The 13,250-nt window shown below is 38.9% G+C and overlaps 1 protein-coding gene across 9 annotated transcripts in view; it reads left to right on the top strand.

The window, feature by feature from the left end:
* Positions 1-13,250, top strand: part of utrn (utrophin) — a 225,825-nt gene that overhangs the window by 141,933 nt on the left and 70,642 nt on the right. For all 9 annotated transcript variants that reach the window (XM_023279832.3, XM_023279833.3, XM_023279834.3 and 6 more), the window contains 3 exons: positions 5,256-5,385; positions 10,379-10,647; positions 11,703-11,849. In XM_023279832.3, the coding sequence (XP_023135600.2) occupies positions 5,256-5,385; positions 10,379-10,647; positions 11,703-11,849 (546 nt within the window). The remainder of the gene's footprint in view (positions 1-5,255; positions 5,386-10,378; positions 10,648-11,702; positions 11,850-13,250) is intronic.

Below are 13,250 nucleotides of genomic sequence, written 5' to 3'. Positions count from 1 at the left end.
AGCTTGCAAGATGATGGAATGTCGGTTTGGTGTTTTTCCTGCTACACCCACCAAAACGGTTACCAAATCATGAGTAACTGCATGTGTAAGAAATTAGATTCAAAACAATGACAGCATTAATGACCAACTGCGTGGACAGTCGTATGTACTAATGATTAATGATGATAAACATAAAAATTCTACAGTTGCATGTTTATGATGGAGTGAAAGCCTATCTGAAAATATTCTGTTGACAAGAAGCATCAAAAGCGCCTCAAAATGTTACAAATTGCTTTCAAGTCATTGCATTTGCACTGCCACAACAATGTAAAATATAGAGTACATAGCCAATACATATTTTAAAGAAAATAACTGTCACTGAAAAATCATTCAGTTTTCTATTTTATTGGTTGCAGTGCTGTCTTGGGTTGATTTCTTCCTCATAGGGAGGCATTTTTACAGCCTGCGAGTATTTTACTTATTTAAAAAATGACCATTACTGGAAGCAGTAGTTTAGCAGAGCGTGTCAGAAAATTTAGTTCAACACAGCCACCATCTATCACTAGCTTTCAGATACTCTACAATAACAGTGGATGTTAGGGGCAAAAGCAGCAATTAAAATTTCAGGCTGAGTCACTCTGCAGCTCCTTTATGGGCTGTAAATCTTGTCTGGCTCAGACAATGGAAGTTCAAACATTTCACACGAAAAATATTTAAAAATGCTAACTTCAATTTGTTTTTATTTTCTACAAAAAAATAAGAACTCCTCATTTCCTTGTGTTTTTGTTTGGATGCGAGTGAACCCCTGTCGTGAGGGGTCCTTCAGTTGCTGTCAGGTGCTTCTCTGCTGTTGACAGATGTTGTATTGTAGTGGTTCTTTTGGGAGGCTTATTTTTTTCTGGAAGAAGATGAGGGCTGCGGTAATATTGCAGAGAGGCTGAGATCGCAGGGTTTTGAGAGCAGGAAGAGGGATGTTTGGCAGAGCTCTGAAAGTAGCTGTGTTGTGATGTTATCTTATTGGCGCCACAGCACAAGGCACATAGTGATAAGAGTTTGCTGTGCTACTACAGCCACACACAACACGTTACACAGACATGGACATAAACACTCGCACACAGACGTATACACATCAGATAGAGAAATACACACATACACACACAGTCAAGGTCACGGTCACTCATAGGTCCATAGATTGATGCCTTGAGAGTCCTGTCTTTCATCACAAATTACAAAAGCCTGGATCTTATTCTGATGCGCTAAAAAACTACTATAAAGGAGAGCAATGTGAAGACAGACCTTGTTTTATCTTTGATATTGAGAGCTATGTCTTATCACTCACTGGCCAGCGGGGATTTGCTTGTTAAAAATGCTTTTTTCTTAACATGAAAGCAGCATATGTGTTTGATATTTACCTCTGATGCTCCCTATGAAAAGTGTGTCCCTCTGTAACACTCTGATAATGTGCGCATGTTGAGCTTTTACTGAAAAAGACCTGTTTGAGTGCTTGGTAAAGGTCTTTGGTGTTGTGTCTGTCTGAACTGCTAGGATGCCCAGTGGCTGGATGTCAGATACAGCCTGTGTATCTGACAGGGGGGAATTACTTGGCTCTACTTGTGTGGCCGATTACAACCTTCTGTGGCTTCTGTCTTTGGAGCCAGTTAACAGTGAAAGATAATGATTCAACACCACTGTCATAAATTTCAACATATATTGTAACCAACAAAGAATACAGTTAGACTAATCAAACTACACAGATGTGATATGATGTTATTATTGATATGATATTAACCGTCTGAATCCCAAGATGTTTCTGGACATTTTTTACTCCTGTCACATATTTTGCTCTCTGTGAGCTCATTTTCACTGCAGTATAAAGTCCTGCAACTGTATTGAAACAAGCACAACCATAATTAGAAGTACAGAGAACTCAAAAGTGTCTTCTGTGCAGTGTAACACAGTTATAATGCCATTAATCAAAACAAATCAAAACATTGGTTCAGAAAAAGAAAAAAACTAAAGTTGAGTTCTTGTGATTATTTATTATACTAAAAAAAAAAGAACACTTGCACAGGGAGAAAAACACTGAAAATAGTGGCTCTAAAAACTAAATGTTGTACAACTTAGATTTTTTTATTTGCTTCCATACTTGTCCGCTAACTGCTTTGTGTCAACATAGCCTGCAGTTCAGCCTAGTTCGGCCAAAAAGTACCTGAGTTTTAACAAAAATTCACATTGGTTGCAGAGACACTAATGGCTGTCAATTGAGCAGAGTTACTAATAGCTTCAGTTGTGCTTAGAAGCGCTGAATTTACATTTTGTTTTTTTTCCCCCCAGAATCAGAGCAGAACAGATGCTTTATTTTTGGCAAAATTTTAAACAGAACAATTAAAAGGCCTTTTAATGAAACAGGGTGATTTTAAGCTTTGATTTGGTCAAATTTTCTGACAGAACAGAGCATCACAGATGAGTAGTTTAAGGACTGCCAGCACATTAAAAAAAGCAATGATTGCGTCTGTTTTAATGGTTTCTGGCTCTGATAAATGTCTTGGGTAGTTTGGGCTATTTTTTAAAAAGATGAGCTTTGAAACCCGCTGGCACGTTTAGGGGATCAGAGAGTTAATAAAGACTGAGCTTCAGAGTACATTTTTGACACTATGAAGCAACTATAAAGATGTTTTCCACATTCAGCTTCTGTCAAAATTTGGCAAATGGATCCAAAAATATCGTCAAATTAATATTTAGAAATGTTTGAAATGTATTATATGAGGCCAAACTCTTGATATGTGCAAAACAAAAGCTTCAACAGACAATTTTTAATTATCTATCTATCTGTCTGTCTGTCTGTCTGTCTGTCTCTGTCTCTATACTCTAATATAAAAACCGTCAGAGAATGGCTCCATTGAAAGTTAATAAATGATAACATTAGTGCTGAAACAGTTGGTTCATTAATTGCTAAGTAGATAAATAGGAAATAAATCATGAGATTAATGAGGCATTTATTAACAACCATTTGAAAACTTTTTTGAAGACTTTTTTCATGCCTTTTTTGCTATTTTATAGTCCAATAATTACTTAGTTCATCTAAAAACTTTTGCTCTTTACTAAATATAATGTCTAAATCCCAGCTAATAAATAAATGTCACATCATGTCTTGTGGCTTTATCATTAAAGTTTGTATTTTCAGACAAATAAAACAATGCTTCAGTATTACTTTAGCTTTCTGTCGAATACACAGAGTGCTGGTTTGATGCTGTGAATATTAATTCCTTCTACATCTGGTCGTAACCAGCCTCTCCTGATTTATTCAACCAGTGATGTTTCCACCAGGACGCTGTTTGCGCTAACCCTGAGCTGCTATCAGTGATTTGCAGGAAAGAATAAATTATGTTTTAAAACTGATATCAGAATATTTTACTTGCTAAACTCTCAGCAGTATGTACAGAATACTGGGAATAAACAGTCTCTTCACACTCAATTAAATCCCTTCTAAAGCCTCATTTAAACCACCAACACATCAGTGAGTGTGAAACAATAAATATGGAAAACTGAGTGGTGGGTTTCTACTGGTAGTCATCCTCCCAGCTTTACCCCCCCCACCTTCCCCTTTCTCTTATCTCTGCTCACAACCCTTTTTCCTCTTCCTCAATCACCTCTCATTTAGTTTCTATCTCTCAAGGTCCCCTCTCTGAGCTACCTGCCTATTATGTCTCCTCCATGTTAGCTGGGAGGAAATCATTGGAACGGAGCAAGCCATTTATTAGCTGGGATGATCTAATTTGGGTTGGATGCTCCATTTCAGCGTAAGGGTACATTTGTCTGCGGGAGGCGGCGTGAAATTGTCACTGCATCAGTCTAAACTTAACTTTAACAGCAACTTACTCCTTGAAATTAGTGGGGGGGTTTTTTTGTTTGTTTTTTTTTTTCATTTCAGACTGAAAGATAAAGTAGTACGTGCGTCTCAAGGCCTGCTAATCTCTCCTTTTTTTTCTTATGTCTTCGAGTGGTGCTGGATATATGATTGCACTGAACCCTGAATCTTGCCATCTGCCCTTCGGTCAATGTTGTGCGCGTGAATGAAAAACGGGATTTTTGGTATCGCCCTTTCGCTGTGCTCATCTGTTTGATAATTCTGATATGTGAGAGACTTTATCACAGCGAATTGTCCCTTCTAATCAACTTCCTTCACAGCATCTTAAACTACATTGCCTTCTCACAAAGCAATCACACACTCCGATAGGCAATGAAGTCCCCCGGGGTCGCACGTATATTAAAACATGAATAATTATACTGTTACATGCCAAGCTCGCTCCTTCGGCTGTGCACTGTATCGGGGCTGACTGCTTGACAAGAGGTTAAAAGCGTTTGTCGAATTGCTCCGTGAACTTTTAGTATCTGCTTTTCTGTGATGTCAGGCCTGGAGTGTGTGTGTGAATGACCATATGTTTGTGTGTGTGTGTGCTAATTTGTCCGTGGCAGTGTGAGCTGTTCTGTAAGAGGATATGTGGTATTACTAGTTGACTCTATAATGATAATTCCTGCAGGGTTGTAGCGCCCAGTGACTCACTTTATTCCATGGATCGCTCAGCTAATTTCACACAGACCCCAAGGAAATGCCCGGTTTGACCCTGTTCTCCTGCCTTCAATCGCTGCTCGGTTCTCAGATCTCTCGCTGCCGCCGACTCTCCCAACATAGCTGCTCTCTTCCTTCATGCTTTTCCTCTTAATAGATGAGGACCGGCCAGGGAAACAGTTTTTGTTGGGTACCGATCATCTAATTAGCCATTGAGAGCGTTGTTTATTTCATCCATAAGCCGAACGTAAGCATCTGCTTCTGTTCTTACCGTATGTGAGCATTTGAGTTTGAATAAAACAGAAGTGTGTCTTTCAAAATACAATAAAAGTCAGAGCTTATTTAAATAGACCTGGTTGATTAGTCAACATTGCTTTGGGAGGAGCAAAAATCTGGATACAACGCCCTGTTTAAAAATCACCAAGTTCACTTGGAGTTCACTACTGCAGGCAAAATCAGGAGAATCAAACATGAACATACCTGCAAAGGAAATGCATAAATTATCTCTCTTGAATTCTCTGCTAAAAAAATGAACTCTGCTCACAAGTGCACTCTCTTTCTCTCTTAGATAAGCTGTTCTGTCTCCAGTTATACCAAAAACCTTGCTGTTTGAATAGCAACATTGCTCTCTTTTTCTTATAATCATCTCAGAGTAATTTATCTTTGATAATACTCACAATTTGTTGCTTTGTGTTCTTTTCTGCAGGTACTACGGTCAGAACTGAAGGAACGTGAGCATTTGGTAATCAGTACTTTGGACCAGGCCAGGATGTTTCTTGCTGACCAGCCCATTGAAGGTCCCGGAGAGCCACGCAAGAACCTGCAGCCAAAGACCGGTCTGTTCCAATTCCATAAAAAAAAGCATCTGTATATGTGCTTTAACTTAACATAAAATTATCGTCCCGGTAGCCTGTTTTAAAATGATAAATGCTGCTTAAACTATCATTATATTTCCCTCAGTCCATCAGCCACTTTTCATGGTTTTTCTTCCATTTAATTCAGTAATTTCTTGTAAAATCAGAGCTCATGTTAGGCCTTAGGCAATCTAATCACTTAGTAGTAAAGTTAGTCTCTCTGTATTCTGTATCATTCCCTTGATCTCTGCTCTCTATATGTTAGACTCTCACAAGTCTAAGCTGATGTTTATATACCACACCATATAATTTGCAGCTTTTATACAATAATTGGAATCATTTTGTGTCACCCCCTGCATGCTGGGCAACTGTAATTTATTCATCTATAAAACACAACTAATTGTATTGTGTGTTTGTTAAGACACATCAACTAAATGAACTTACCATTCTAAAATGACAGTGTATTAAAATAGTTCTCTCTTTAGTAAATAAGGAAAGAGCAGACGGTGATTTTAGACACTGCTCTTACTAAAGGTCAGTGTAGTAACAGTCCTTAGCTAGATTGATCTGAATTTTTTTTTTTTGTAATTACATGTTCAGAATCTGCACTTCTAACGCTCCTCTCACATACGCTCCTTCCCATGAATCTGACAGGAACTGAATGCATCAGTTTTATGTCTAAATGAACATCTGGTCACTTTTTTGTAAAAGTTGCGACAGCTGTCTAACTAGGTTTCTACATCACTTCAGCACACTTTCAACATGCTACAAGTCTAAAGTGCATGCCATCACATTAATGGATAGGGATGCAAAAGATCACAAGATATTTTGAGTTGAGTAAAGCAATTTGGAAAAGGTGTGTTCCACATTTCAGCACTAATATTCATCCAAGAACATCACAGAGTCCAGCAGACACAGTTTACAAGCTGAAACACCTTTCTGATTCACTTTGTCCTACAATTTGTGAACTGAAATGCCCATAGCAATTAAACATTACTACAATGAAAAAGGAACAAGTCAGATTAATGAGACCTATCAATAATAATTGGGGTTGAAATTTAGTTTGTTGCTTCCAGCTGTTAGTAGGAATCTTTCCTCTGAGTTTATTAAATGGCTGCAGCACCAGACAGCAACAATATTCATATGATCACCTCCAATGCCAGAGAGTTGTGTGCATCCGTACAAATATACACATGGAACAACAGCAGTAACTTTATCAATTGCGTAGAATTATGAAGCATCCTCGACATGGAGACAAGATTGATCAGGATCTAATAACAACGCACTATGAGCTTTTTTTCACATCTGACAGGTGAGCTGTCCAACACAGTATCAGTTTATCAGCTGCAGATAAATCACTTAGTCCATAGCGACCATCCTCAGGTGTCGGGACATTTAACGGGGAACGTTAATGTAAAAGTGATCTACATCTGAATGATAGAATGCTGCCACTTTACCAGACAGATAAAGCCAGCAATGTTACATAACCCATGTCTGAAAAGGGCTACAGTCACCAGAGCAGCCTAGTAGACTCCTGTTCAGCTAACATGAAGAATTAGAAAGCTTTTAGACCTTCACAGCAGCATGCCTGTTTAATTTTAAACCCAATGTGAGGACTTATTTGGTCCAGTTTAAAGTCAAGTGCCACTAAAACACCATTCACTAAAATCGGTCTGTGGTAATACCAATATATCACATAGGTGCCAACATGCACCAACTCATTCAGCATTTCCTCTCCATCTCTGTTGGATGCGGCAGGGAAGTCTTGGTAAAGTCAGCACATTTCCCTTTAAACTAAAATCTTACTGTGTAAATAATTAAAACCTACCCATGGGGCTGTGTAGGGGCGTGGCGAGACTTCAGAGCGCATGCCGATAGGCTTGTTGTCTGCGATCTTTGATGCAAATATCAAAGCATCATCTCATTGTATAAATAGCTGAAAAGCTGACTTAAATTTAGCTGTTCTTGTTTTGCAATCAGAGGACATTGAATTTCTTAGAGTGACACTCATAAAGTCTTGAAATATCTCCCCTACTATTTTTATTGAGTCAATGCAGCTAAATTGATGCTTATTGTTTTGCTTGTAGCTGACATCTTTCATTACGAAAGACAGATGCTTTGATGCTGTGTATGAGCATTAGGCGCTACCTGCAGTATTATGTCTTGTAGTTGTCAGACTTTTATGTATGCAGAGAGGAGGATGAGGAAAAAGAGAGAGATTGCAGAGGTGCAACAGGTGAAAATGGTAATTTAGTCACTACCCTGGAGATGAGACCTTAGAACTCATAAAAGCTGCTCATCTTTCTTAAGATGGGTATTTGGGGAGTAGTTTTCTCTCCTTGCTGCTCTTCTCTTTCCTCTTTAACTGCATCCTCTGATATGTCACAATTATCCTTTCCTCTCACCTTTCCTGCCTTTCTTATTCCCTAGGCCCTCTGTCTCTCTCTCACCATTTTTTCTTTTTTGGTCACTTCCATTATGGTTTGACGCCTTAACTTCCATTCCAACTGTTAATTTTTCTTTTTACCTATTTTCTTTTCTTATTTTTTTGTCCATCTATTTGACCAATTTGGCGAAGATAAAATCAAATAGGACATACAAATAGTGGAAAGTAATGTGCAAGAGGAGGGAAATTGCCCGAGAAAGGTTTATTCAGTACTCTAATGTTCCAAATAACTGTAGCGGCACATGTAGAAATGGTAGAAACTACACTTTGTGATTAAAATTGCACTCATTAATTTAGGGGCACCATCCTCAGCTTGCCTGAGGAAATGATCAATTTAAGGCGAGTCTCAAAGAGACTTTGATTAAAATGAAGTTGATCAGTCTCATTATGAAAGTTGTAAACTCTGATTTCATTGACCTCCAGTTCCCAAAAAAAAGAAATACACAGTAGAACCGCTTATAATTATACACAAACATTTATTAACTAGTACTACAAACAGTAAACAACAATGACATGACAACAACAGACAGTGAATAAATGAATGAATAAATGCAGATAAACTAATGAACTGTGATCGTCACTGGAAGCAGTTGGTAGAAAAGGTGATGAATTTGGAATTGGAAAACAAATTATAATTTGTAATTCACCTGTTTAGCAGAAGGAAAGTGATACTTGCGTAACCTTTGTAGTAGTGAGAGGAAGGCTGCTGCAGGATGTGGAGCTGTGATGATCTGCTGGATGAGTTTTATCAGGAACGCAGAGACAACAAGGAACTTTGGCAGGTTTGCATTGCAAGTGTGCCTAAGTAAAAACACCAAGAGTCAAAGCTCATAGTTATCAAGAAAATGTTCGCACTGTTGTAGTTCTTAAATAATTCTTAAGTCCAGTTGCATTCTTCTAAGAGTCAGTTTTTCTAAGATCCTTTGTTACAAGCCCATTCTTACAAGCCCAGTTACAAACATAAGTTGAATTTTTCTAAAAGCCCAAGTTACATTCTTCATAAAGCCAAGTTTTCAAAAGCCCTAAAAAAGGCCAAAAACAAAACTAAACCTAAGTTGCATTCCAGCTACTTTCCTCCATATAGAAAGCTTTGGAGTCAAATTCAAATCAGCATCTAACCAATCTTAGATGTTTTCCTCCCAGTGGGTGGTGTTGAGCTTCACTGTCCAGGAGAGGTCAGAGGCCAAATACATTTATAACTTACTCTTAGTTCATTTCTTAAATGTAGAATTTCAATTGTTCAACATTTATGATGATCACAGATCTGAAATAACATTGAATATGTGATTAAAATGACACCAAACACAACATGTTTATCTCATATAGTTCCTGAGATAATAATAAAATGTGTAAACATAAGAATAAACTTACAGATTGTAGACTTTAGGCTACATGAAGGTAAACTTATAACATGGTTAAACACAAAAGCATACACATTCACTAATAATAAGAAAAAGAAGATATAGGGAGAATATATGCTTAGAGTGAAAAGTCTCTCTGTGTCTTTATGGCTGTGGTCTGTGACATAGAGAGAGGAGGGTGTTTGTGTATCGTGTGTGTGCATCTTCCACAAACACCTCAGATTTTATGTATTCTTTTTCCATACTGGTCCTGATCAATCTGGTATCAGAGACTGAGTCCAGATCGTCACTCTGGTGATGCTGCATTTCTTTAATGTTCTGATTTAAACTGTTCTATTCACTCCTGTGTAGAAAGTCCCGTGTGTTAGGTTGGGAGATTAGAAGGTCAGAATGCCAATCCTGCAGAGGTGTGGTTTTCCTCACAGTTTGCACTTTATGACCCTCATCAGATTCTAGTGGAGGTAGGAGGCATTCTGTTGTCTCCCAGAGAGCCGTGACTGGTCCTTTGGTAGTAAACATCTGATCTGCAGATGTCCCATTTGGAGCTGAATTTTGGGTCTGTCTCCTGAAATGGTGTCTTACCAAATTTACAGCTTTGATAGAAGGTCTTTGAATCTTTGTGTGTTGCTCTGGAATGTTCTGCTCCTTAGTACGCTACATAACATTTACAGTCACAGCATTTTACAAAGACATAAAAAAATAATTATGAAACACAGAATCAAGCCTTTTTGAAATCATCTACTGCATCATTTCAGGGAAGAAATTATTTTAATCAGATTACACAGTTAGAAAAATTAGCCCCCTGCATCTCAATAGTGAGATGTTTGAGAAAATGAAGATTAGATTACTTTGTGGTTGAGAATCAGATCTGAAATTATCTGTTAGACATTTCTCTCTAAATTGCACGCACATTTGGAAAACAATAATGACGCTGAAGAAGTTAAGGGTTCTGAAATAAACAGAGCCAGATGAGTTCATATTTTGAATGCATTAGTAGTGCAGTTGTTTCATTTTATGAGGAGGAGGATGTCGTTATATGTTTTAAAATTCTCCTTATCGTTACTTGGTAGTGGGAAGATAACTGAGCACATGTTAAATAAGCCATAAACCTGTCTTTGTTGACAAAATAACATCTTTCTTGCTGCCTCTTTGTCTTCTCTTCCTCCAGACCTCACCCCAGAGGAGAAGGCCCGAGGGTTGGCTCGGGCGATCCGCAAGCAGACAGGTGAGGTAATGGATCGGTGGGAGCGTCTGAAAGGACACGTGGGTGGCTGGCAGAGTCAGGTGGAGCGAGCCTTGGAGCGACTCCAGGAGCTGCAGAGCTCCATGGACCAGCTCGACCTGCGGCTGACTCGTGCAGAGGAGGCCAAAGCTACCTGGCAGCCTGTGGGCGATCTGCTCATCGACTCTCTCCAGGACCACATCGATAAGACCATGGTGAGTCAGAGGGAAAGCAGAGCCAACGTACCATAAACGTCAAGTCAGAAGTTACACGACCTACTCCCTTTTTTTTCCTGTTACACTGATAACGGATGTAACGTAATGTCAGTTCAACTCTTCTTCAACAAATCACATCTTGTTGTTTTACATGCAAAATCTTAGATCATGTCATTGGAAGCTTTACTGTGAATCATTGGTGGATCATAAATTACTGAGTCAACACCAGTTTGATCAAGTAAATTGTATCTGCCAAAACTGTGCGACCATGAAATGAAAAGTGTGAGCAATATTGTGAGTGAGCCTTGGCTGAATTTTCACACAATTTCCACAACCTCTCTCAGAACAAAATGCTGCCTGATTTGATGATGTACTCGGTTTGATGATTGCGTCTTGTTTGTTTGCAAGTGCTGCTCATCAAATTTGAGCATGTCTTGTCCCAAAGAGACCTGGCTGAGGAACAAATACTATATTCTGTTGGCAAACAAAATAAATGGACAGCATTTTTTAATAAATAGAGTACAGAGGAGGAACAGTGGCAACTGAAATAGCCAAGTCATGATTGACAGGTTGTATGTGGAAGCACAATGGCTGCATTAATTTCACTGTCTGTTACACCTCAGATCTTAATGACTGTGTCCCTGTCGTATGGACAGTCTGGCCAATTATGCTTCTTAATATCTGTGTCATTTAGGGACCCACTTTATATAAAACGTTCTATTAATAAACTACATTACAGCTTTGGAATCACTTGTCTCCAATATGGGGCACACAGTACAGAATATAGGCATTAATGTGATATCAACAGCCACAGTAGAGACTTTTAAAGCAAATTATAGCACAACAAAACTCAATTTAAAACTTGATTTATCTCTAGTTAGAGATTATGAGGTCAAACATGAAAGAGATAAACAGCAATTATGATGAAACAGATGATAATCAACCTTCTGCGTGACAGAAACTCTATTTCTCTTTGTGAAAGCACAAAAGCGATAATTGAAACATACTATGATTATCATCTTTCACACTGCAACAACAATAAATTTTGCGTCCAGGCCTTCAGAGAGGAGGTCGCCCCGTTACGTCAGGATGTTCGGATCGTTAACGAGCTTTCTGCAGAGCTGACGCCGCTGGACATCCAGCTGTCGTCCACCGCTTCCAGACAACTGGACCAACTCAACATGAGATGGAAACTCCTACAGGTAGTTTACATCCTCCTCAATCATCTGCAGATGTTGGTGCAGCTGTGCTTTCCACTCACATTTTGTTTTGTGAGCCTTTTGTCTTCCTTGAGCATTTTGTCCACACCTGTCTAAGTTACTGTGCTTTCTTCCTGTTTTCTCATTCTCCCACCTGCCTGTGTTTTCCTCTCTGGATTTCTGTCTGTTCTCTGTTTTTTCTCTCAGTTCCCCTCGCTTTGTGCCTATTTTGCTTTATGTTAGCCAAATACATGAGGGACTGAGAGTTGTCCCTCTACCTGTGTACCTGTTTTATTTGAACACAGCTCCATGTTCAACGCGACACTTTGTCACTGCACATCAGTGGACACCATTCTCACTGCACACCAGTCACTTTCTTGGCTCTCTGTACACTTGATAGTCTTGGTCTGATCCACTGTGGGACTCGCTGAGTGTTTCTCAGAGTGGAGCATGTCTCAGCCCTAAAGGGAAAGCCGTGGAGAAGTCTGTTCACAAGTCAACACAAAGAAAGAGAGCAGGAGTCGGTATGAATTAGGCAGTGAATTCTTTTCTCCCTGAGTTTGTGAGAGACTGACTTGTGAAAAATTCCTTGAGACACATTTCAGCTATCAATGAAGGTCAATTGTCTTAGTTCCTCTCTCTTTTTTTGAAATTGTCCTCTTTGAACATGAGTTAAAGTTTAGACTCTTCAGTGATTTGAACAGTTTTTTCCTTGTCCCTGGCCAATAAAGAATAACCTCAGGAAAATATTTGTTTATCAGATTGGCTCTAAGGACTCTATTGATTGGTGTAGCCAGAGGTTGATACATAGAAATATTATGTCCAAGTATTTCTCTTCTTAATGAGCGACTCTTTGAGCCACTGAGATCCCTGACAAGTCTGAGTAGGGATGCTTGTAGTGTCTAGTAGTAAGAGGACTGAATACAGGTCAGACCTGAATACAGGTCAGCTGTGATCGTATCAATTTAAAGTACGCTTTGATGTTGCAGATGGACTGTGATTTCAAAGACACTGATGTGAAGTTTTTGTTTTAATATAAACTATTTGATGTTTCATCCATATGCAACCACACAGCATCCGTTTCTGTAGATAAATTATGTGGGAATGTAGGCAGGAAAAATAGCAGGAACCAGCTGTGTGCTGAGAAAAATGAAGTCCTGGAAAGAAGCCTAAAGTCATCTCTTTTTAACTGTGACACTGCGGCAGAACAAAACTGGGTAGCTGAGCTAATTTGTCACTTTGTGATATTTCCCATGTACTGTACAGACACCCACTAACAGCCTTTTTGACTGGACAATGAATATAACTCAAATACTGAGTCAGAGGAGGTCAGAGTTTCCTTGGACTGTACATTTTGTCCGTCTCTTTTGCCCACTCTCTTTATTTCTTAAAGTCTGCAGAAAT

Source organism: Amphiprion ocellaris, chromosome 12 (assembly GCF_022539595.1).
Source record: "Amphiprion ocellaris isolate individual 3 ecotype Okinawa chromosome 12, ASM2253959v1, whole genome shotgun sequence".
NCBI classification, from domain to species: Eukaryota; Metazoa; Chordata; class Actinopteri; family Pomacentridae; genus Amphiprion; species Amphiprion ocellaris.
The sequence above is the reverse complement of the archived record's forward strand: the minus strand, read 5'-3'. Positions and strand labels throughout refer to the sequence as shown.